This window comes from Thunnus maccoyii, chromosome 21 (assembly GCF_910596095.1).
Source record: "Thunnus maccoyii chromosome 21, fThuMac1.1, whole genome shotgun sequence".
NCBI classification, from domain to species: Eukaryota; Metazoa; Chordata; class Actinopteri; order Scombriformes; family Scombridae; genus Thunnus; species Thunnus maccoyii.
In genome coordinates this window covers 9,816,106-9,840,163 of record NC_056553.1, presented here as the reverse complement: position 1 = coordinate 9,840,163, position 24,058 = coordinate 9,816,106, and the positions used below count along the sequence as shown (strand labels likewise).

The following is a 24,058-nucleotide window of genomic DNA, read 5'->3' as shown; positions in this document are numbered from 1 at the left end:
TTATAGGGTTAATTTCCTTTGTTTCTTACTGACCTCCCCCTGTGAGAGAAGATTGTCATTGAACACGTAATCAACTTTGCCGTTAGCTGATATCTTCTCCGCCTGCAGCCAAAAGCGAACTCTGCCCTTCTCCATCAGCTCCACAGCCAACTCTGACTTCAGAGGAATAACTAGTTTGAAGAGAGAGAGAGAGAGAGAGAGAGCCAGCTCAAGAAAACAGTCCAGTTCATGACATACTTAAAAACTTTTTTTTAAAAAAGCTAGAATGACTTGTGCTGCAGTCACACTCACTAGGGAATTTGTGGTCGTGACTGATCTCTAGCAGCTTCTTCAACTCTGTGAGAGGAAGGGGAAACAGATTTTTAGATAAAAAAGCAATAACTGAAGTTATTTTATTGCAAGAAAATTGTATTTACTTCTCAAAACATGTGTTTTTCATTGTTCATCCTCTGGACTTTATCACTTACCTTCCTCAGAGAGAGTGTAGCTGGCTGAAACACCATCAGTGTGGGTGACAAAACAAGAGTAAATACCAATGTCCTCCTCCCCAGGAGTGTTGAAAATGGCTTTGGACCTGCAGAGAAAACACATTATTTGATTAATAAATGACGTCACGGAGCATCAATCAGGGTCTCAATTTAACAAATATAATCTCACATGTTTCCCTTGGTCTCCATAGTCATGCGGGTTGAATCTGTGATTTCCTCATAATTCTTGGACCACACAAATTTGGAGTCGGCGTTCAAGTCAGAGCATTCAAAGTTCAGGGAGATGACACCGTCATCATCAACATCCACAACGATCTCTGTGGTGCCTGAAACCAGAAAAAAGTCGTGTTACAGCATTCATTTACATCATCATTATCTTCATCAGCTCTTCAGACGTTCTCCTACCTGGTTTGGTCACAGCATGGACGGGGTCTGTGACCTCTGAGGTTTTTCCAACGCCAGCTTTGTTCTGAGCACGCACACGGAACACATACGTCTCTGCCTCTTTTAGATTCTTAATCTGCAAGATGAAAGAAAATCAACATTACAAACCAGCCGTCACCACATTTTAATAATGTGTTTGGATGATGGCGACCTTGAAGAATGTCTTCTCGGTAGCCTTCGTGTTGACGCCTCTCCACGCCTCCTCTGGTGCGTCCGCTTCCTTGATGTCAATGTAGAACCCGTTGACTGGATCACGGCCCTGGTACACGGGTGCTCTCCATAGCAACACCAGAGAGTCACTTCGCACCTCTCTAATCTCAAGATCATAAGGAGGTCCTGTGGTCCAAAGAGTAAATGTCTCACAGTTGCAGTAACTTAGTATATTTACTTAAGTACAATTTTGAGGTACTTGTACTTTACTATACTTCCACTCCACTACATTTCAGAGGGAAATATTGTACTTTCTACTCCACTACATTTATTTGACAGCTTTAGTTACTTTTCAGATGAAGATTTGACACAATGGATAATATAACAAGCTTTTAAAATACAATACATTGTTAAAGATGAAACCAGTGGTTTCCAACCTTTTTGGCTTTTGACGTCTTACAAAAAGCAGTGTGTAGTCGGGGTCACATTTCACATGTCTATGAGTTGTTAACAGCTCCACCAAATAGTAATTTTTCCCTCTAAACTTCTGACATGGTTTCATTTCAATAAATGTACAAATGATCCAATATTTCACCAAAAATCAAAGATTAGAGAAAAAGTCCAAAAACTGAAAACGGATTTGTGTATCAGAACTTTGTTTTTTCTTCTTTCCTCTCCCATTAATCATCTCACGACCCCTCAGATTTATCTGGTGACCGTTTGAAGGGGCCCGACCCCTAGGTTGGGAACCACTGGACTAAAATAGCTAACTGTATATAAAGTAGTTGAAACTAGCTCCACCTCCAGCAGCTACAACAGTAACATGCTGCTCTAACACTGATGCTTCAGTATTAATAATCTAATGATGTCATATATAATAATATATCAGTCAGAGGGACCAAACCACTACTTTTACTGCAATACTTTAACTACATCAAGCTCATAACTTTTATCGAAGTAGGATTTTTCATGCAGGACTTTTACTTGTAATGGAGTATTTTTGCTGTATTGGTACTTTTACTTAAGTCAAGGATCTAAATACTTCTTCCACCACTGCTTAAAATTCACCCGATGTCTTTGTAATCAGAGGTTTCAAATTGAGACAGACTCTAGTCAGGAATCAAAAAAAAGCCAATAAAAAACTTGGAACTGGAATTTGAGTTTACTATCAATGTCTAGACTTCACTATAAAAGTGTGCCGTGATGGATGTACTTTCAACAATTTTGATAGGAGCCAATCACGTTGCGCAAGCAGGAGGAAAAGGTATGTTAAGGGCTTGAAACTCAAAGGTCAGGACTTGAGCTTGACTTGGGACTTCAGGCAGGACTTCATAGCCAAGACTTGAGACTTATAATGACTTCATCCCACCTCTGACTGTAACTGTCACATCAGTATTAAATTAAAGTACTTTGTATGTTAAAATATTTCAACATGTGTTTCACAAAGGGCTTTCTGTTCATGAAAACGAGTTCTCAGTAGGTGGTCTAACTGCACCTGGTACGGCAATGGTCCACTCCTCACACAGGAAGGTGTCACTGGGCAGCGACGGGATGCCGACACCTGCCATGTTGGCTGCTCGCACCTGGAACTGATACTTCTTGTTCTCCTTCAGATCAGTTACCTGGAGACAACAGCTCAGTGACGAAACAATCAATCGAAGCCTACATGTGTGTCGAGGAGGGTATCTCATGTCAACTCACCCTATAGGCCCTCTCACTGACAGACTTGATGTTGGCCTCGTGCCACTTTCCCGGCACTCCATCGATGACCTCACGATAATCCACAAAGTATCCGGTGATGTCAGCGCCGCCGATGAAGGTCGGCTGTTTCCAGGCCAGCACCATGGCGTCGCGCACACACTCCAGGACACTGATGCCATAGGGTGGAGTAGGGGAGGCTGAGATGACAGAAAACTCAAATTAACACCATAGTGCCTCAGCAGGGAAACTGTGATGTAATGGGAAACTGAAGCTCTGAAGTAATGACGTGATACTTTCCATTATTCCCATAATCCTCGTTATATGAAATTGCTATAAAATTGTATTTCATAAATTTACTGTAGCTTTGTAGATGCTGTCGAGCTTCAGTACGCCATTACTGAAAACCTGTCACCACTGGATTGTGTATATGTGTTAAGCAAGTGAATGTCTGCTGTAACAGAATTGCACCTTTAACCTTTCATATAAAGTTTTTGTATTATTGTTTTGCTTAAAGGAACAGTTAGAGGTTTTGGGAAAAACATTTATTTGCATTCTTGCCAAGAGTTAGATCTCACTCTTGTCAAAAAAGCGAACAAGTGTGTCTCCTAAAATGTCGATTCAGTTCCCTTATAGCATTAATTAGAAAGCTGCAAAACAGTTATACATCATATTGTATTGGTGGTAAAAATATTCTAACAAAGAAGGACACTGTGATTTCTGAGACTTGGAATCAAAGGGCTTTTATGTAGGATCATGTAACATGGTGATAATAAATCAGGCCGTCAAACACAAATAGTCACGTGAACTTGATACCCTCCCCTATTTCGGGGTGGGAAGCTGTGTCCAAGAGGGCGACATCTGGAGAAGCACACAGTCTGCTACTAAAAAGGTCTCAGGTCACAAAGTGTCCTGCTCTTGTGTTTGTTGGATGACCCACTTCTCAAGCACAGTGTGTGATTAGCTGACTCCTGCCATAACATACTTGTGTTTGTGTGTTAATATGCTGTTTGGTACTCCGAGTGATGGCAGGTCCTGAGGTGCCAGGTGACTGAAACCAGGCCTCGAGTGAGGAGGTTGTGTGAAAGTAGAGGCCAGTGAAACATCTAAGCGTGACTGTGTTGAGTTAAATCTAAATTAGGAAGTGTGTTACAGTGACTTACCTTTACAAGAAGAATGCCAGTAGAGCAATTCACCTACTGTTTATTGAATATTTGAAGTCAAAAGCCCGTGAATGTGAAAGTTGAACCTTGTAGAACTGATACAACAAAGGAAATCCCTCTTTCATTACATGACAACATCGGGGTAGAATACTTTGTTAAGACTTTATTTTGCTTCATTTTATACTACTTTCCTGAATTTTTTCAATGTAATTCGCAGGCATTTAATGGTTCATTTTTAGGACATTTTACAGAAAGGGTGGTGCTATTTGGTACAAATTATATTATTTATATTAAGAGAAATGGGGGGAAAAAAAGTGTTATGGTGGTTTGGTTGGTAAGTAGCCAATCATTATATTGAGTTCATACGTAGTTATTAATTTGCAAAAATTGTAATAAATTAGATTTTTAATAAACCGGATAATAACAATAACTGATCATCTTAACAGTGCTTTAACTGACTGAAAATGTATTTTGAATGATATATTAGCATATTAGATTATTTCTTAAAAACTATATAATGAGTGCATTTCCTATATACTATCAAAATACATAACCCTTTCAAAGAAATATCATAAGAATTAACAGTTACACAGCTTAACGACATTTTTGAAAAAAAAAAAAAAAAAGTAAAATAAAGTGTTACCAAAATTGTTTTTTAGAAACAACCTAATATGCTAATATATTGTTTTAACACACAAAACTACACACTGAAAACTGAGTATTTTCTGCAATTTTCTATTTTTCCGCATTTTTTTGCAAATTAACAACTACATATGAACCCAAACATAATGAGTGGACACTTACCAATTAAACTCACTTAACTCTTTTTCAGTTCTGTTCTTCATATAATTTTTACCAAATTGCACCACCCTTTCTGTAAAATTACCTAAAATTAACTGTGAAATACCTGTAAATTACTCTTTTCCAAAAATAGTATTAAATTAAGGAACCTGTAAAAGAAAATGTTACCAATACTTTCTTTTCAGATGAAATCATGGATCCTAAGTGATGGTGGGAAACAGTGTTTTATTTTGTGGAGGGGGGTTTTTTTTGGACTTGACAAAAAGGTTTTCATCTCACACCGGTGCTCACCTGCCGACTCTCTCCTGGGCCTCGCTGTCTTCCGATTAGCAGAAGCATCTACTGAGAACTTACGTGCCTGCGTGGCCTCAGGCTCACCGGCTGTCTTTACAGCCTGATCCTGAACCTCAGCACTGACGGGGTCTAAGTGTGCAGCTGTGACTATGTCAGTAAGTGAGTCAGAAACTGAGCCTGACACAGACAGGTCTTTTGCCAGGTTAGGGGCCCAGGACACACCGCCTCTCTTCCCCCCTTTGTTTTTACTCTCCGTGGGGTCTGCGAGGCCCGAGCTAGTAGCCCTGGCCCCCTGCCTGGCTTCAGTGTCAGCCTGAGCTTTGCGCTTTTGCATTGTGTCAGGGGGGGACTGGACAGTTTCATGCTTGCCCGTCCAGCGTGGCCTGTGCTCAGTTAGTTGGCCCACGTTACCCCCCGGCCCCATCTCCGGCAACACACCATGAGGGATGCCGCCCCCTACAGGAGTTAGCAGAGAAAAGCAAAAGAGGCTTTTTAAAACAGGCAAAACATACATTCACAAGTCTCTGATCTCAATCGCAAAGAGAAGACAAGCAGAAACAGAAAGACAGAAACAAATATTCAGTTCATCAGCCTTTAAAATTCAGTAAGATGTCTTCATCTGACTGGGTGTGAAAAATGAAGACAAGATGACCAACAAGTGACATCCATGTGAGGAGGCGAGCAGGCATCATTTGGGATTATGAAAGCATGCAGGCATGTGACAGAGAACATCCAGTGAGTGAGTGTGGGTGTGCAGGCTTTGCACCAAGCCTTCATGAAAAGAACACCGTGCTTTAGTAATGATGCCAACAGATTTCATTGCCTCTAAGATTTCAACTCAAAAGATGAAATAATTGATGTGTTAATATCATTACCTTGTGATCTAATTCATATCATATCATAAAATTCAGTTTTTGTGTTCAGTTTTTTCTGTTCTGTCTTAATATAAAGCCTTTTGAGCTTTAGCTGCTGTACAAAATATGGTATGTGAAATAAAGTTCATTATAAATGTAACAATAATGTAGAAATGTGCTCAGCATGGATATCCGAGACATTTATCAAAATATTCTGTTCTTTGTAATTCAACATAATAGAAGTTAATGTGTTTCCTACTAATATGTGACTGTAGAAAAAACAGATTGGCATTTTTACTAAGTGTGTTTCATAAGGAGAGCATGCTGCTCAGCACAAAGCTGTGAGTTAGTAATAATGCAGAGTGGTTTCAGGGAACAAGAACAGATAAGATCATAAAGAGCATTTCTGACAAATGATAGCAGCAGTATTGGTCTGTCTGTATAGCACATGTTAGTCTGAACTAAATTAGTTGTACTTTTCTTTACGTCTTTGAAAAGTGTTTTCTAATGTAATGATAACAGTAATGTAATGGTAACAGCTTGACATTTTGGGGAATACGCTTATTCGCTTTCTTGCCATTGTTATATGGGAAGATTGATACCACTCTTATATCTGTTTGGTAAATAGAAAGCATACAGCTAGGAGCTATTATCATAGTTTAGCATAGCATAGCGTAACTGGAAGCCTGTCAATCTAACGGTGACAACAAGACTGCAGGAAGTTACTGCGCCTGGCCACGAAATAGTCTCGCACATAACTCTCTGATTAACCACAAATTTGAAACCATTTTTAGATTTAGGTTTTTGTATGAATTAAACAAAAAAGATATAATGTGTTGATTAGTGAGCTTTAGAGGCACTGGTAGATATATATATTTTTAACCTTTGGGCTGTTTGCAGTATTTATGCTAAGCTAAGCTAACCAGCCGCTAGCTGTAACTTCATTCAATCTTCTCATCTAATTCTGGGCAACAAAGCATATTTCTCAAATTGTCATACTGTTCCTTTAAATGTTACATTGGCTTTTTTTGTGGTTTTTTTGTATACATTTCCAATATAATGATATAAATCAATATTGAATAAAATGCTCAAATCAATATCATGATACGGATTTCAGCCCTAGTATGTGCATTATGTGTCCTTAGTCTGTGTGTAACTCAGATTTCAAAAAATGATAATATTATTAAGGACAAAATGAGTGTAGTGAATGAGTGTAACCCTCCTTGGATAGTGTAGTCATTTCAAACAGAACGATACTACTGTGAGGTTAGTTGCCAAGACAGAAGTTGAGAGACTCAGTGCAGTTTAAGGGTACCGGTGGGGTGGGAGAGGTCTGTGTGGTGGTACCTTTAGCACCATGTGGGGTTGCCGACACGTCTCGTGCCCAGGATAGGTAAGGGAAATGGGAGGTGGTGGTTGTGGTTGTGGTGGTGGTGGTGGTGGTGGTGGTGGTGTGTGATACTGGGCTGGTTTGTAACGACCACTGAATTGGATCGCACTGACCCAAATTAGAGGAAGTCTACAAGTCCTGACCCTGATAGGCTGTGCAGGGAGGAGGAGAGGGAAGGAGTGGGGGGGGGGGATAGGTGTGGCTGGACAGGGTGGTGGGTAGGTGGAGCACACAACAGTGTGGAATAACGTGACAGGGTGACGGAGTGGAACCATGGTGGAGAAAGTGTGGGAGTGCAGATGCTGGTGATATAAAGAGCTGAAGACATGTCTCAAGAGAACAGATGTAATCCATAACATAATGTTAACATATCAGGAAAAATGGCAATTCCTGTATAACATTTAAAAAAACTAAGCCAAGAAAATCCCACCCTGAGGGCCAGCACTAAATAGCACTGAATAGTGCTGTTCAGTGCATTCCACAAGTCATTTTGTGTTTAAATTTCATGTTTTTAATTAAAAACTGCCTCACCCATTTATACTTCAGGCGTAAGTTACAGTAAAATGGGTGTGTCATTATTTGGAAAAGCTGTCCATTCATTAAAATAATAATTTTGTTCTGCCTGCATTGCATTCTGCACGATCTACTGAAAACGCTACAGTGAAGAAAGTGATATCTGCTGCATCTGAATGATTATTAAAACTTACTGTAAAATTGTTGCTGTTATTTTAGACTGATTTCACTTTTAACACAATGGAAAACTTAAATATTTCTGCAAAATATAATATACAGCATATCTCAACATAATAGTATCTGTGTTAATCCATGGAAGTTTAACAAATATACAACAAAATGGACTCAGAAATGCCGCTACAACACCAACAGCTGTTTTTAAAATAAAGAGATTTCTTCACAGCGATTTTTCACTTTAAGCCATAAATCTGACTTTAAACAACAGGATGAACTATGATTCTGAGCATCCTCTAACTTCTATGTAAACTCTTTGTATTCAGACATGAACCCTCTGTTTTACTCACCAATTGCAGCCTTCACCTTCACAGGCTCAGACTCTTCAGAGAACTGGCTGAGCCCTGCAGCGTTCACGGCCCTCACCCTCAACACGTACGTCTCTTCTGTCATCAGACCGTGGCAGATAAACCTACGAGAAGGGGGCAGAATTTTAACATATGATAGTATTTGGGCCAATATAATCCTCAGTGAATAAAATGAAGGGTAATTCTACCTGGTAGCATTTACAGGTTTGTTGTTGCACGGCTCCCAGACATTGCTGCCCACAAGACTGGCCTCAATGTAATATCCCACCAACTCTTTAGCGTCATGGGACGCTTCCCAAGACACAACGACTGATGTGTCTGTGTTTCTTGTTGGAACAACTTTGCTTGGGGCAGAGGGGATATCTGTGGACCAGAACATTTTACATTTTTTAGGTCATTTACTGTAATATTGCTGCACAGTATGTGTGTGATTGTGTGTGTGTGTGTGTGTGTTTTCTGACCAAGCTTGTCACCAACTGTGGTGGCCTCAGTTGGGTCAGAGGGCTCGCCGACGCCAGCGGAGTTGCAGCAGCGGACACGGAAGTTGTAGGATTTTCCCTCGGCGAGATCAAACAATGCAAAGCGAGGAGATCTGACTGGGATCTCTGTGTTCACCCTCTGCCAGCTGTCTGAGCCAGACACACACTGACAAAAACAAAGAAAAAAAGGGTCAAATAGTCATCCAAACCAAAACGACATGTTACAAATTCAACTGCAGCAAAAGATGTTTTAGGGTGGATTTTTCCTTTAATAGGTAACATGTAAAAATATGATGTGAAGGAGATGAAATTTACCTTTTCCACGTAGTACATGACACCCTCAAGGCCTTTCTCTCCAGGTGGTTTCCAGCTCAGCACCACATAGTTCTTGGTTGCCTCTGTAACCTGCAGCTCACGAGGTCTTCCGGGAACAATGCCCTCTGATGGTGGAAAGATTAAGGATTAAGTACCTTAACACAGCAGCTGAGCAACAGTAAAATGGGCTTCTGGGTTTCTGGGAGTTCCTACCTGCAGGCTCCTCCTCTGTCACAATGATTTGTCCGGTCCAGGGAGCAGAGGTACCTGACAGCAAGGAAATGATGATCAGTGGTATTCTTTTTATTATCTGTAGGTATTAACATTTCTATATTTTGTTCCAATATTCACTATTTCTAATTGATCCATTTTAATGTCAAAAACACCAACCAAACCTATTCAGTAAGAGGAAAAATATGTATGTTAAATAACATTACTAAACAATTAAACAGACTAAATAAAACTGTAAAGAAACAACAATTTCATCACTGTTTTATGGAGCTGTTGTCAACAAATACAGTACCTTAACCCTCATGTTAACCCACTTTTAATACTACTGTTCTACTACTTTACTTCAGTTCATTAAGCTTTTTAAATATGGACAGGAGTCTGGTAAGGTGTTTGTGGCGAGGTATAGGGAAAAGTCAGAAGCTCAGGGTGTGGTACCTCTCATGCGGGCGCGGTCGGCAGGGTCCATGGCAGCCACTGGCTCAGACACGCGGGACGGATGGCTCATGCCGCTCTTGTTGACCGCACGCACACGGAAGATGTAAGAACGACCTTCAACCAAGCCAGTGACGGGGAAACGGGCAAACTTGATTGGAGTGTCATTGCACTGGCACCAGTGGTTGGTTCCAACCTCACATCTGTACACATATGACAATATAGTTAGGTTTTTATTGATTTATTTTAAAATAATTGCCACTGTGGGGCAATAATATGTGTAAGAAGTGCAGCCAAATGGGGCAGAGGCTTGAGTACGGTCTAGACCCGCTCTATGAAATTGAATTGAATTGAATTGAATTGAATTGAAGTAAAGCTGTTTTTTCATACCACTTGATTTTTGACAATCAAGGTGTCCCCAATACCGTATTGTCTTTTCCTTCATCTTTCCTTTTTCCTTTATTCAGTTTATGTTTATGCTCTTTAACAAACAACAAAAACATTTTTCTTGCAGGAAAATCTAGCAAATATCAATTCTTTATGAAGTGGGCATATAGATTAAATCACTTCAGTAAAAAACTTAGGAGAGAAAAGCAAAATGTCACAGACTATAATTATAAATCTGTGATTCTCCTACTCCACTCCACTGGACAGGTTCTATCAAGATGACCTCTGCTGAGATACATATGTCAAATGTTTAGAAGGAGTAACAGGCAGTAACATGATGACTGACCTGTCCACAAAGTAACCCAGGATGGACTCTCCGCCATCCACAGCTGGCTGCTTCCAGCTGACAATAATGTAATCCTTGTTGGCATCCAGACAGCACACGTCCAGAGGGGCACCTGGAGCTCCTTCCACCTCAGCATCAGAATCTAACACATACAGTAAAGAAACCATCAGTTTGGTCAATATACTTACTCTGTTCTGTCTGTCTTACACACAGATAAACCATGTTCCATTGTTTTTTTTCTTCATATTTATTTACCTAAGTTATGCCTAAAACAGTTTGATTCTAGCTGGTTGTTTTAAAGCGAGCTGTGCCCCTTGGTGAACTGTGTAGCTGCAGGGCTCGATGCCAGGAATGTCGCTGGTACCTCAAGTCAAACACAAGCCCGCAGCAATCGGCGGCGTGAGGACAGAATTAGCAGTAGCCCTCCCCAGAGTGAAAGGGGATAAGAGAGGTGACCCTTAAAGAAACATAGCTCAGTCTGTGGATATAGCGAAGGCACCTAGCAAAGGCTCCTCTAAAGTAATGGATATAAACAGGATGTGTCTATATGAAGCCTGTATTTACAACCATAAAGGCAGTATCTCACTTACATTCAAACTTATTAACTAAATTATACCTTTTTTTTTTTTTTTTAAGTTGAATCGGAGAGTTTGTTGGCTCATAAAGATAGCTAGAAAGATCAGGAAGGACACTGGGCAGCCTATTGTTTCTCCTTGAAGCAGATATATCTTCTGTATTCACAGCCAGCCATTCCATAGCTGAGCTCTCTGAGAATAGCCCGGCTTCAGCCCGGCTCATATAGCGTTTTGTTATGGAGACGCTGGCTGTACCTGGCGTCTTCTCTACTGGGCGTCCCGGAGTTGTAGCAGTGGAACAACAGGGTCTATTTTCTCGCATGTTCATACTCAACGTGGTTCATCTGGAGAAGCCGAGGCTGGAAAGGTCAGATTGTCTCTCAAGGTATCAAAGATAAGCTTCACTGACCATTTTTTCCATGGTATTCAAACGGATGCCGGGGAGTTGTCACTCGACAGCGTCTCTATTAGAGATACCCTATTTAAAACCTCTCACTCATATTCAAAAACTTTGACTACTAAACACTTGACTATTAAATGTGGCATTGTCATAAGGTGCCAGAGGACACGCTGCTGTGTCTTTGACCTTTGGCATACTTAACAAAAACAAAGCTGGAGGAATCAGGGCCAAATTTAGCTTGCGCTGACTAGAGTTGCAGCGAAAATGTCTGCAGGTAGTTGTCTTAGATATGTTAACATATATAAGTTGAGTTGAGGATTATTTATGGTGAGTTGCTCCTAATTTATGAAAGCTAAATTATGCAAAAAAGAGAAATAAATAGGAATTAAATATTGTGGTAATAAAATGTAAAAACTGTAACCACACAAATTAGATATTGCAGCACTTTGTAATGACAAGAGAACTTTTGGGGAAGGTGAACCCACCTCTGACAAAGACGTAGGCGGAGTAGGTTTCATATCCAGACTTGGTGGTGACACGCAGGGTGTAGAGCCCCTCGTCCTCTTTGTTCAGGTGTGTGAGCGTCAGTGTGGCTCGGTCTCCACTCCAGTGCATGTGGCTCCATTTAGATTCAGTTAGCAGAACATCTGGAAAAAGAAAGAAGGTAGTAGTGGTAATCATTGATATAATCCTTTTTTATAAAAAGAAAATATGCAACCATAAAATCTTAATTTAGACATAATAATTGCGCAGATTTCATGAAGTACATACTTTTTAGAGCTGAAATAATCCCAAACAATATTATATATATATATGACATCCCCATTGTCTCAGTTAAATATACAGTACGGTGCAGCAGAGACAGACAAAAACAGTTTGGAGAGCCTTTCAATTGAATTAAGTCCAAAAGCAAAAGACCCCACACTGATCTTCCTGTTTGAGACAAGAGACAAACAATCTACTTACGGTCTCTGTACCACTGGACCTCTGGCTGGTAGTGGTGCAGGTGAGGGTAGATGATGACCGTGCATCCAAGACTCATGGTCTCACCCTCTCTTCCAAATGATACGCCGAACGTATCAACAATGTGAGTCTTGAAGGTGATGCCATACTCAGACACTGGGCCGTCTACAGACAAAACATGAGACAGCAGAGTCAGTTTGCAATCGCACAGCAGTTAATTTTGCAAATCCAGACAAGTGGGACGACGACATATCGAGTGGGAAAATGACACACTGGACTGGAAAAAATGGAGACATAGCATGATCACAATCAATACTCATATCCACAGAAAAACCCAGAAAAGAAACATGAACAGTATGCTAGATCAAAACTTTGCAGTCAGACAGAGGAGGTGGATCAGATGTATCACATGTGAAGATGAACAACAGAAACAAACCAAAAGAGTGACACTGAAAGTACTTTACAGTGCTCAAAAAAACAATTCTGACAACTTGATATCATGCACAACAGTGAAGCACAACAGACACATGAAAACCCAGTTGAAGTAAGATAAACAAAACAAGATTCATTGATTTCAACTGCTTAATTAGTTTAAATTTGATGTGAAAGTGTGATTAGGATCTTTATTGTGTTGTTAATCATGTACACATATGAAATATCAACATATAGCCGGGATTATATAATAATCTCTGAAGTAAAATTAAAAAATACTTTGTAAAAATGTGCTACTTGTACTACTTCCAAAGCACTATTAATTATGTTAGACACTATCAAGTGGTAATGTATGTATTCTCATATAACACAAATGCATTTTGAGAACATTTTCATCTCAAAAATGTCTCAGTTGATCATGAAAATCTGGCAGAGTCCTTGTAAGCTTCCTAAACTACATGACAACATACCTTTACAAGGTTGTATACTAATACAACATTGTTTATGCACACAGAGTGCTGGTATTCAACCTAACAATGCTGAAAAATCTAGAGATTTTTCCAGAGTAACCAGGAGAAAAACTGTGAATTCTACATTTCTGAACAGACAAGAGTGATCATGCACGGACACATAGTCAGTGGATACACCAAAACTCTCTCAAACCAGATCTCTGCGACCCTGTTACCTTCAATAACGTCCCCTGCATTGCCGCCGCAGCATCAAGGAAACAAAAAAGTCGTCAGCGCAGTAGCACCCACTGTCTTCCCAGCCCCCACCCCGCCCCAGGTCAATGCACAACACAGCATAGATAATGTTAATGATGTAGAATTAATTTTGACAAATAAATACATACATGATGATAAAATTAAAGCTGCATCAATCAGTATTTTTATTTTGCCACTGAATCAAATGACTGCATGTAATGTAAGTGACAAACCCACTGAGAATTATTTTTACATTAAAACTCTGCAGCTCTATTCTTTTAAGCATCTTTTAGCTAATTGTTTTAAACTTTATGGTGCATGTAATGTTATTGGTTCAGTCTCAACACCAAATTTCCAGCAGAAGCAGATACAGTAGCTGTCTCAAGCAAACAAGCTCAGCTAACCCCATTATGGTACAGTACCTAGCCAGCAGACAAAGTTAGCGGTTAGCTGTTTAGCGACAAAGTAAGCGGTTTGGTGGAGACCAAATCATGGTAAAAAAAAAGAAGAAATGTTGAACATTCAGAGGATGACCAGAAAAAAAACTAAATTAAACAATGCTCTGTGTCCGCTGGATACACAAGCAACTGTTTGCTAACAAGTTAGCCATAACAATTTTAACACGAGTAGGGTGTTTGTCAGCCATCTAATTAATGCAGCTTTAAATACACAATGCAGGATATAATGAAAAATAAATGCAAGCATATAATAAATTCACACTTACGTCGAGGGGCTGGCAGGGAATCATCAATTTCCCCTTTGAACCCTGTGAAGAATAGCAGCATTTGCTATAAATACATATTAATAAAGCATAAAATATTATATATAATAGAATAATGACAAACTATATATGCAGCATTATACTGACAAAATATAAAAATCAAATGAGACATTATATACAACTTTACAGGAGCATTTCACACAAACATAGACAGAGACAGTGACGTTATGCCATAAAATAGTCTGTAATATCTGTATCTATCTCTGAAACCTTTAAAGGCATTTGGACACTTGACACACTGGTGAGCTGAAGAAGATAATCTCAACATAACAGGCTTTGTTTTGTGACTTTAAATGAACATGTGGTCATGAGAAAACAGTTGGGAGAGCTTGTGGGGGATTTGTGTGTGAGCACTGGGTTGTGGTGTGGCGTCGAGACTTGGTGAAACCTACTCTTCACGACGACGGAGGCAAATGCAGACAGCTCTCCCTTGGAGTTCATAGCAGAGACGCGATACTGCGCCGTGTCATCGAAATCACATCTGAAAAAGGAGAACGTCAGATGATCAATGTCCATGATACGCACATTCTATCTCTTCAGGATTCACATGTACAGTGCCCTTCCCCCACCTCAACCTCAGCCCTCTCAACCATGTAAATAATACCAACTATGTGAGCCTCAACTGTAAAGCGTTCCTTAACTCCTGGCCAGGAATACTCTGGCAATAAATAGACTCCACTGGTGATGTCATTTGAACCAAGTACTGTGGGCCTCTGTACATGAAAGCATCTGTTGTGAGAAATGCATTATGGAAACCAACAGTTAACAGGCGTATTGTACTGTAATGTGAACAAAATTCAAGATAGCAGTGTTTGTTATCTCTTGCTTGTTGAAATAGTCAAAAATGGCTTGTTGAAAGGGTGCAATTTTACCTTTTTTGTTCACCGGCCAAGTGGATATATAGGTTACCATTGTCTTTTTGGCTGGTGAGTGAAACAAATCTACCAGCCACTTGCATATTTTACCAGCATTTGGCTGGTGGCTGGTGCTAATTTTGTACCCTAGTTCAAATGTGATCTAGACTATCTGTAGACATGCTCTTAGTTATGTGCAGCAGCCTGGGAAATGATTTTGGTCTTTGTCCAGCTCAGAGGCCTCTAGTGTCAGTCTGTTTGAGCAGGTCAGGCAAGGACCGAGGCAAATTTCAACAAATCACACATAAAGACAACAGTTTTGGTTCAACAAACATATGTTCTCTACTTGGTTGCAATCATGGCTAAAAGCTGATGCTAATGTGGGTAGATGCTGTCTCTTTTTTTCCTATGTTAGTATCTCAATACCTAATTCATTTTGATTTTCAGAATTATTGTCCCATGAAGGACTAAGGCATAAAGATATGGTCACATTGTTTCTATTGAAGCCTGGAGGACAGACAGATTCAAGCATGCGTTTCCTGTTGTGGTGCCAGCTCCAGCTGGATTTGGCAGATTTGCAGGTCAGAGTTCACCTTTTTTTCAGCTTTGACTTTTGGATGTGCTAAGCTGAAAGAAACACTGCTGTAGTGTGTTTGGAAATGGTCAAGTTTTTATTCTAGTGTATTATATCACCATTTCAGTACATTATCACACTACCAGACTACAAACAGTGGCATAGATCTCGTACACTGTTTATAGTTTATGATCAGTATTTCTTCATTTCCAACATCAGCGCCTTTTTTTAGGGCTGAGTGTGGGAACATTACTGTTGAACAGAAATGTAATGTGACAGTACCTTAAATAGAAGTATGTTCTGGGGTGTATTTGCTTAACTGACAGTTGTCTCAACCTATCAGAGCTAGCTGTGGTGGGTGCTGCATGCTCATCCCACCTCATCTCCTCCCAGGCTTCCTTCTTTCTCCAAAATTTAGATTTTTTGGCTCCAATTACTGTCAAAGATAAATATAACCTTCAAATTGTCCCTACAGAAACTTATGGGAGGCATCATGGACACTACATTGCCCATGCTTTTCTTATTTTCTTGAGGTAAATAATCGTATTGCCTGAGTTCAACTCAAGTGACAGTGCCTGAGAACTGCAATTTTTCAGGTTAAAGCTGGTTGGAAAGGAAAGGACTGACAGAGAAGTAACAAGTTAAAGAAGTCTATGCAAGCTAAATTGTGTGCAAATGGTTCTACAGTTCTATTGAAAGACAATGAAGAAGTGATATTATATTGATGTTAAACTATGGCACAAGATGGCAGTGGTTTTTTGAGAATACTTTATTTTGAGTACTGTGAATAGGAGAAGCTACACCTACCTGTTAATCTCCAGTGAGTGCACGTTGTAACTGCTCTGAAGTTTAAACTTGCCAGGGTGGGCAAGTGGGTCAATTGTCACATTGTTTTTGTACCTTGTGGTGGGAGGCAGAGAACATGAAAGAAGAACGACAAAAGGAAGCAGAAAGAACTTTGACAAGGATGAAACAGAATCACGAGGGGAGAAATAAAGCCATGGAAGCTTGATGGAGCTCAAAGGAAACAGCACGATGTTGAGAGGACAGAAAGGACAGACATGAGTTTATGTTATGGGCAATGTGTGTCTGCAACCTACCAGACGACCCGTGGGTCAGGCCAGCCGCTGACAGTGCAATGCAGCCGCACACACTGATTCTCCCACACGGTGTGGGAGCGAGGTTTAATCACAAAGTTCGGGGCGTGCATTAGGCTGTCTTCGTTCATACGCTTGAAGTGTTCCCCGTGTTCATGGATCTAGAGACGGAACAGTAATTTAGCAGGGACACTCGTACTATAGCCAACCGTAAACTGTTTAACCCTTGACAAATAAATGCAAAACATTCCCCATAAATCCACAATACATGCTTGAGGCAAAAACAGATCTTTAACATACACAAGTTGAGCAATATCCCTAAATACTCTTTTATTTGTTTCACACATGCAAGCTGTATGCACCTCTCGATGTAACACGTGTTATCAGTGTGAGTGTGTGTTGTTTATCATGTCCTATGAATAGCAAGGAGCGTTAAGGTCCCTTCTAGTTGTGCATTGAGCCACTCAACACATAATATGACAACACCAATGGGACTCTGTGTCTCAAGAAACACGATCTCCTGAGGAATTTATCACCCAGTAGTATGGCTATCTGGCAGAGTGAAGACAGATAAATACAGTGGGGGGGGGGGGTCACTTGTGGCTCTTATAATGCTCAATGAATGGTCGGGTACTACTTCACATAATCACCCAGGGACATAAATAACTCCCTTGTGTAAGGGGTTAGTAATAACAACCACTTAGCCACAACCACTTGGCATTCGTAAGCACTGCTCCAATTGATAACGCTCGGTTACACCAGAATGCATATAACATATTTGTGTTCTGTAGCCTAACATTAAGTTTAAAAGACGGAGGTTTTTCACTGTGATGTCACGAGTCATAAAAAGCTATCTATAATGTCATGAGGGAGAATAAATGGTCTACTGTGATGTCACGAGTCCAAAAAGTCTGTTTGTGATATCGAAGGAGAAGGTCAACAAGAATGGAAAAAAACAACGATCTATGATGTCATCAAGCAGAGCGGTCCCCTGTGATGTAACTATAAGAAATGTCATTCATGATGATGCCTACTGTGATGCCACAAGCACCAATATGTGATGTCATGAATGGTATACAAACAGGAAAAGCCGATCTGTGATGCCATGTGATGGTTTTTCTGTGGTGTCACAAGTGGCGAAAGTCAATATGTGACGTCATGAAGGACAATGTCTACTGTGATGTCACTAGTCAGAAAAACCTGATGTTATGAAGAAGCTCTATAGTGATGTTATGCCAATCTGTGACGTTGTGAAGCACACATCAGAGCAAACACCAGTGTCTAAACTAGACACTTGTAGTATCACTAATCAGCAGACAACAGTCATTGATATTTAGTGATGCAGAAATAATAATTATCCACATAGTTATAAAAGACTGTGCCTTCCTGTATGATCTTAAAGTAGCTAGCATTGCCCCACTGACCCTTTTGTTCAGAGAGATGCGTTCAGCCGACTCGCGCATGGTCTCCTTCCTGGAGGTCTGTTCTGACCTCTCCATCTCCAGACCACTGGTGAACAGATCCCTGCGGGCCATGTATGCAGCAGTGTCCCTCACCCTTTTCTCCTCTGTATCCGAAAATCCTGTAGCAAACTCTTGACTAGGAGTCAGCGGAGCGGAGCCAGGGATGGAATTGGGGAGTAAGGCAAAGCATTAAAACTGAAATAACTTCAAGATGAAGCAAAACATTCTTGGAGTTCTATATTTATGCGGTAAGATTTTATTACCTGCCTCTGAAGATAGGCACTACATAGCCGATGATTTGGTTCTCTTTATCCAAAGCCAAGTAAGTTGGCTTGGCTCTCTTGGTTACAGGGCTCAGTCTGCTCTCGTCCAGCCCAGAGTGTGAAGACAGTTTAAGTCTGAGACATACAGAATACCATCAGCCTGGCACCCAGCCAGACAGTGCAACTAATAACATAACATCATGATATGGGGATAAAGCTGAGGTCAGGGGGAGATGAGCTGTAGATTAGGGTTCAATGGGAAAGTAGTGCAGCGGTTTAGTTTTGTCGTAAACATTTTTGCAACCCTACAAGAATTCTGTTGATGAAGATGATATGAATACCACTGGAAATAATAACTATTCACTCATTAAAAGTCCCAAACAACACTTTTGCTGCAATGCAATATGATGGTAACACCGGTAGCACACACCAGAGTCACAAATATGAGAGTACACCCAAAATTATAGCCCAAACAACTCACATACGCCTTACAAATCCTAATTCACCACATACAACAATCCTAAATCATACTATATCTACCTCTTCTACGGACTTTCTTTAGAGAAAAGAAAGAAAGAGATCTCCCTCCAGGATGTCAATTGTAGCTTTTAGGCCAGACGCCACACGGTTTGTTTGTGACAACGCTATCTGCAGCACTGAAGGGTTGGGGCTGGGGGTTCACGGTATGAGATAACAAGGACCAGATAAGGAGGCAGGGGCAAGAGAGGTGACAGGGCAGCTGACCTCATTTTTCCTCTATCTATATGGGCCAATGTCCTTTGTCTCTGACCATTAATATCCTCTTGACTTTGCAGGATCGGGGGTTGAAAAAACTTGTATTAAGATGATTTATAATATGAGAGACTTCCAGTAAAGGTTATGATACATAAAACATAAATGCAGCCGCATCTTTGCAGTAACGGCATTATTGTAACCACCCTGACTGTTAAATCATCATCACAATCATCCTCTCCTTGCCTCAGCACAGATCCAGTGGCTAGTGGGCTGCCGAGCAAAGCACCAGCCAGAGAGTGTAAAGGCACAGATCAGATAGTGTTAGTAAAACTTAAGCCCCATGACCTGTTCACACTCACCGGACCGGTGTATTTAAAGATTCGACAGGCACTGTAAAAGATAGGATCACAGGAAAGTGGGTGTTTTGTTATTCCTGGGATATAAAAGCTCATTAGAGTCCCTTCTGTAAATATCAGAGAACCTAAATTGATGACAAACCATGTAGAAAGCTACCAGACTGTCCAATCATCCATGTCGTCACAGAGTTTGAGAAATCAGCTATACAACCATATTAATTGACACCATTTTTATGCATGAAACTATGGCTCCCTGTGTACTTTGTAACTTAAAACTCTCTTAATCAAATTTGATCCATGTGTAGTATCTATTAGAAACACTAGACAGCTGACCAATGCCTTCAATAAATCTGGGCAACATAACTGACCACTAATAAACAACTTTCCTCAAGTCTATTGGAAATAATGAGAAGCAATCAAGTTTCCACAATGCAATAATCAATGCACATTAAATCCATAACACAGGGGTTCAGTTTTCAAGTCGATGAGACAGAAAAACTTCACTGTCACTTCTCACTTTCCCTCCAACGTGGTATGCACAGGTCAATATTCTATTTCAGTCTATGTGCCATAACTCTGCCATTACATAACAGCAGCTTATCCAACAAATGAAAGGAGCAAAAAACAAAAGAATGTTCAATATTAACACTTGAATTATTTAGGGATAGTTGTGTTAAAGTTAGGAGTTTGTATATATGCATGCAGGGCATTCTTTAGCCTACATGCACGCAGCTCATTGAAACAACATGCAGGACTTAAAGCTGTTTTCAACCAGTATAAAGAGCGATAATCCTCAGGTGTGTGTGAGGGTTGATGAAAGTAAAAGACAACTTGGCGGGGAGAGGATGGTTACTTGGTGAGGACTGTCAATAAGGCAGCAGAGCAGGAAAAGTGATCCCAAAGCTGCGATAGGGAAGTGATCCAACAAGGGAAATGGAGGTGAACTTGATCAGTTGGGGTTGGGTGGGGGGTAGGAGATGGTGTTAAGGGGACAGCAGGGCTTTCCTGTGACAGAGAGGTGGATTCATAAAGGTATGCTCCTCCATCCTCCTCCCCCTTACCCCCTGCTCCTGCTGGTGGCAGAGGCGCTCCTGCTGGTGGCGGAGGCGCTTCTGCTAGCAGAGTATCTGCTGCTGCTGGACTGGTACTGGCTCAAAGTGGCCTCTGTCTCCTTGCTACGGTAGCCACGGTCATAGTGGAGATGGTGCTTCTGGTAGAACGGTATAGATCCAGACATGCTGCAGGCCGCTCCCGGTACCAAGTCTTAGTTTCCAAGTTTCTTCCTGCCTATGTGTTTGTCTGTCTGGTAAGTTAGTGTTCAAGAGCAGGTAGATTGACTGTTATCATGATACACTGTAGGTTCATAATGCCTTTCATTGAATAAAAGTTTTTAAAACTCATTTAAGAATCAATAATCTACTGCATTGGCAAGCTGGCCATGCTTTCATTTACTTCAACATGTTCTTTGAACTTGAACATGGATAGTTAATCTAGTTATCAAGATGGAAAAAAATCAACTGTGCTCATAAGAAAATTATATTGTAGAGAAATCTTGTAATCCAAATGATGCCAGTCTAAGTATATTAAAAATATTATAGCCAAAAACTGCATCATATTTCCTTGATTGAAGAAGAAAACAACTTTTTACCATCATGAAACCTGCAACATCAGCTGGCAAGACATGACATAATATTCAGGCAATCAGGCACTTTCTCAGCATGCTTAGACAACAACCTGACATCTCTCACATCGTATCCCTGCAGAAAAGCTAGCTACTTACCCCCAACAAAAAGCCTCAGACTCCAAGCTTTAAAGGAAAAGATGGTGCAACTCCACACTTAAAGCTTGATATCCCAGCAAAACCTACAGGTAGGTGCTTACAGGGCTGCGGTCTACACAACAAAAATAATATTGGCCCTCGCCAGAGTGTCCAAGCAGCAGTCACAGCCTTGTATGGTGAGGGTGGAGATAAATATAGCTGAGAGCAGAGTGTTGGGGGTGGAAGTCAACTCCCAGTAGTGCAACACATTTATGGATGCAGGTCTTTGCCAATGAGCATTGATGACTGATATGCAGGTAAACAGGTAAAAAGTCTTTTAACTGTTTGAGTTTTGTTTTTAATTTCATGTCACTATTTTATCTGTTAATGCGCCTTATCAGCTTTTTTAAATCCAATTTATTAATGTATGAAATATTTAAAATGTACGGTATTTATGAATGAATGAACATATATTTTTCAGTATTTGTTTTTTCATACTGCTTCATTCGTGTATACATTTATTCATACGTTTGCCTGTTTATTTGCATTTCTGTTACAGCCTACTCACAGTTGACTAGTTATGAAAATGACAAAGCTGACTGTACATACTTTAAATCAATGTCAGAGTACAAAAGCACCTCATAGTTCAACTTTTCCCCAAATATGTCAAGTGGTGGTTTTACAATCTTATATTTAATTCAATATAATAAAGTTCTTTCAACTAAATGTGAAGATCTTGTTGGCCTACACAGTACAGTATGCCATCACTTGTTAACCTCCAGCTGCTTTTATCTTGACTTTTTACCACAGCAGTCTCAGCTGTGACTGTTGCTAACTTTAGCTATGCTATTGTTACTTACTTCACGTGAAACAAATGCCAGTTACTGTTTTCACTCTCTCTTTCTGCCTCTCTCGGTCTCACTCTCATTCGTGGAAGTCAGGGCCGGCCCTACCGCGTTCAGTGCCCTAGGCGAGCTTCACTCCAGGCTCACTCATCTGTCTCAGCAGCAGCTGGTGTGTGCAGCTCCAAAGGCTGGGCAGAGGAGGCTGTATCTGGTGCTTCTGCAGGGAATACAATACACATATTACACTTATTCTCACCTCATGTCCACACAAGCTTCACACATGAACACAGGTCATAATATAATCTTTTATAAGGAATTTACTTGAATCGACTGATTTAGACAATGTGGAGTGTGTAGACAATTACAGCTGTACAGTGAGGTGGCAATTAAACAAGATGACAATTAAAGTTGTGCATATGCTTGTATTCGTGTATTCACACATCTGAGAAAAGTGACAAGTTGTAATCAGTTGTCAGTGCTGTGCTCTCATCATCAGAGGATGTAGCCAACTGTTGAGATGTTTATTAAGTGTTTCTATAGATATACAGAGGAAATAGCAACAAGTTCATTGATTAGATTGTATATAGCATTATATGTAGTATTTACATTAGATTATTTACCATCTGGAATGTCAAAATTGACATGTTGCACTCACTCACCAGTTGTGACAGATGGTGATTGTAGATAGTTTAAAAGTGCATCTGAAATTATATAAGACAATGTTATTAGCTAATATAGCTAGCTAACTTAGCTTACGTCAATGATAGATGCTGAGCTCATGCTAGCTAGCTAACCTAGCAGGCAAACGTTAGCTAGCGCATTCCAATGTAGTTTAGCTAGTGATAGCAGCTAACGAGATATTATGACAAATAAAGATAAATTTACTTAAGTTACTATGAATAGAAAGGACATTCCTGTTTAAATAAAGCTTGTTACAGGCTATTTGGCAGCATGTTTCATTTGGCTGCCACTGATGTTTGGACATTGTTCTGGAAATTGACAGCACACAAACACCTGATAAGTTTCCATGGCAGAAATATCATTTCGCTGAACACTTCTGAGGCTGTTGTTTTGAACATTCGTCCTTTTGGCCCTCATCCATCACTGTATCCCACCTGACACAGCAGTCAGCATGACAACATACCTAAAATGTTACGGCAGTGACCATTAAACACTGCGGGGAACTAATACAAGATGAAGCAAGGTCAACATGCTGTCTAATGAATACGGGATAAAATTTACAATAGGAACATATCACAAGCCACTAAATCATTTACCAACATGACTGCTTTGAACTGTTACGATTAACTGAAAAGCAAGAAATTGACACCAATTGTCAGAAAAGCAGCAATGATATTGTGTTCGGTTGACTCCAAAACCTTTATTTCTGTGGCCTTATTCAAGTGCACTTTAACTGTATTTTTACTAAAAAGAACAGTTTGACATTTTGAGACATATGCTTTTTTGCTGAGAGTTAGATTAGAAGATGGATACCACTCTCATGTCTGTATGAAGCTACATTGGCTTAGCAATTAGCATGAAGGTTGGACACAGGAGGGGGAACTAGCTAACCTGGCTGTGTTAATGCAACAAAATCTGCCTTGGAGCACCACTAATGCTCACTAGTCAACACAATATATCTTGCTTGTTTAATACGTCCAAAAAAGTGACACTTCATGTGTAAAAATGACTCATTGTGGTTTTATGAGAGGGTTACAGGAACTTTTTCT

General features: G+C 40.3%; 1 protein-coding gene across 2 annotated transcripts in view; it reads right to left on the bottom strand.

The window, feature by feature from the left end:
* The window catches only part of myom1b (myomesin 1b), a 28,918-nt gene extending 5,150 nt beyond the window's left edge, over positions 1-23,768 (bottom strand). The window contains exons 1-27 of one of the 2 annotated variants that reach the window (XM_042399308.1): positions 23,343-23,768; positions 22,988-23,029; positions 22,344-22,545; positions 18,634-18,768; positions 18,332-18,506; positions 16,911-17,068; positions 16,618-16,710; positions 14,775-14,863; positions 14,326-14,367; positions 12,469-12,630; positions 11,988-12,149; positions 10,528-10,669; positions 9,798-9,997; positions 9,345-9,398; positions 9,132-9,256; positions 8,799-8,982; positions 8,526-8,700; positions 8,320-8,441; positions 5,036-5,494; positions 2,784-2,980; positions 2,578-2,704; positions 1,084-1,268; positions 894-1,008; positions 658-814; positions 468-574; positions 292-336; positions 34-170 (exon numbers count right to left, since the gene is read on the bottom strand). In XM_042399308.1, the coding sequence (XP_042255242.1) occupies positions 34-170; positions 292-336; positions 468-574; positions 658-814; positions 894-1,008; positions 1,084-1,268; positions 2,578-2,704; positions 2,784-2,980; positions 5,036-5,494; positions 8,320-8,441; positions 8,526-8,700; positions 8,799-8,982; positions 9,132-9,256; positions 9,345-9,398; positions 9,798-9,997; positions 10,528-10,669; positions 11,988-12,149; positions 12,469-12,630; positions 14,326-14,367; positions 14,775-14,863; positions 16,618-16,710; positions 16,911-17,068; positions 18,332-18,506; positions 18,634-18,768; positions 22,344-22,411 (3,615 nt within the window). In that variant the 5' untranslated portion in view covers positions 22,412-22,545; positions 22,988-23,029; positions 23,343-23,768. Of the gene's footprint in view, positions 1-33; positions 171-291; positions 337-467; positions 575-657; positions 815-893; positions 1,009-1,083; positions 1,269-2,577; positions 2,705-2,783; positions 2,981-5,035; positions 5,495-8,319; positions 8,442-8,525; positions 8,701-8,798; positions 8,983-9,131; positions 9,257-9,344; positions 9,399-9,797; positions 9,998-10,527; positions 10,670-11,987; positions 12,150-12,468; positions 12,631-14,325; positions 14,368-14,774; positions 14,864-16,617; positions 16,711-16,910; positions 17,069-18,331; positions 18,507-18,633; positions 18,769-22,343; positions 22,546-22,987; positions 23,155-23,342 lie in introns of those variants that run through there. The other variant, XM_042399309.1, reaches the window with a different exon arrangement.
* Between the last annotated feature and the right edge of the window lie 290 nt (positions 23,769-24,058).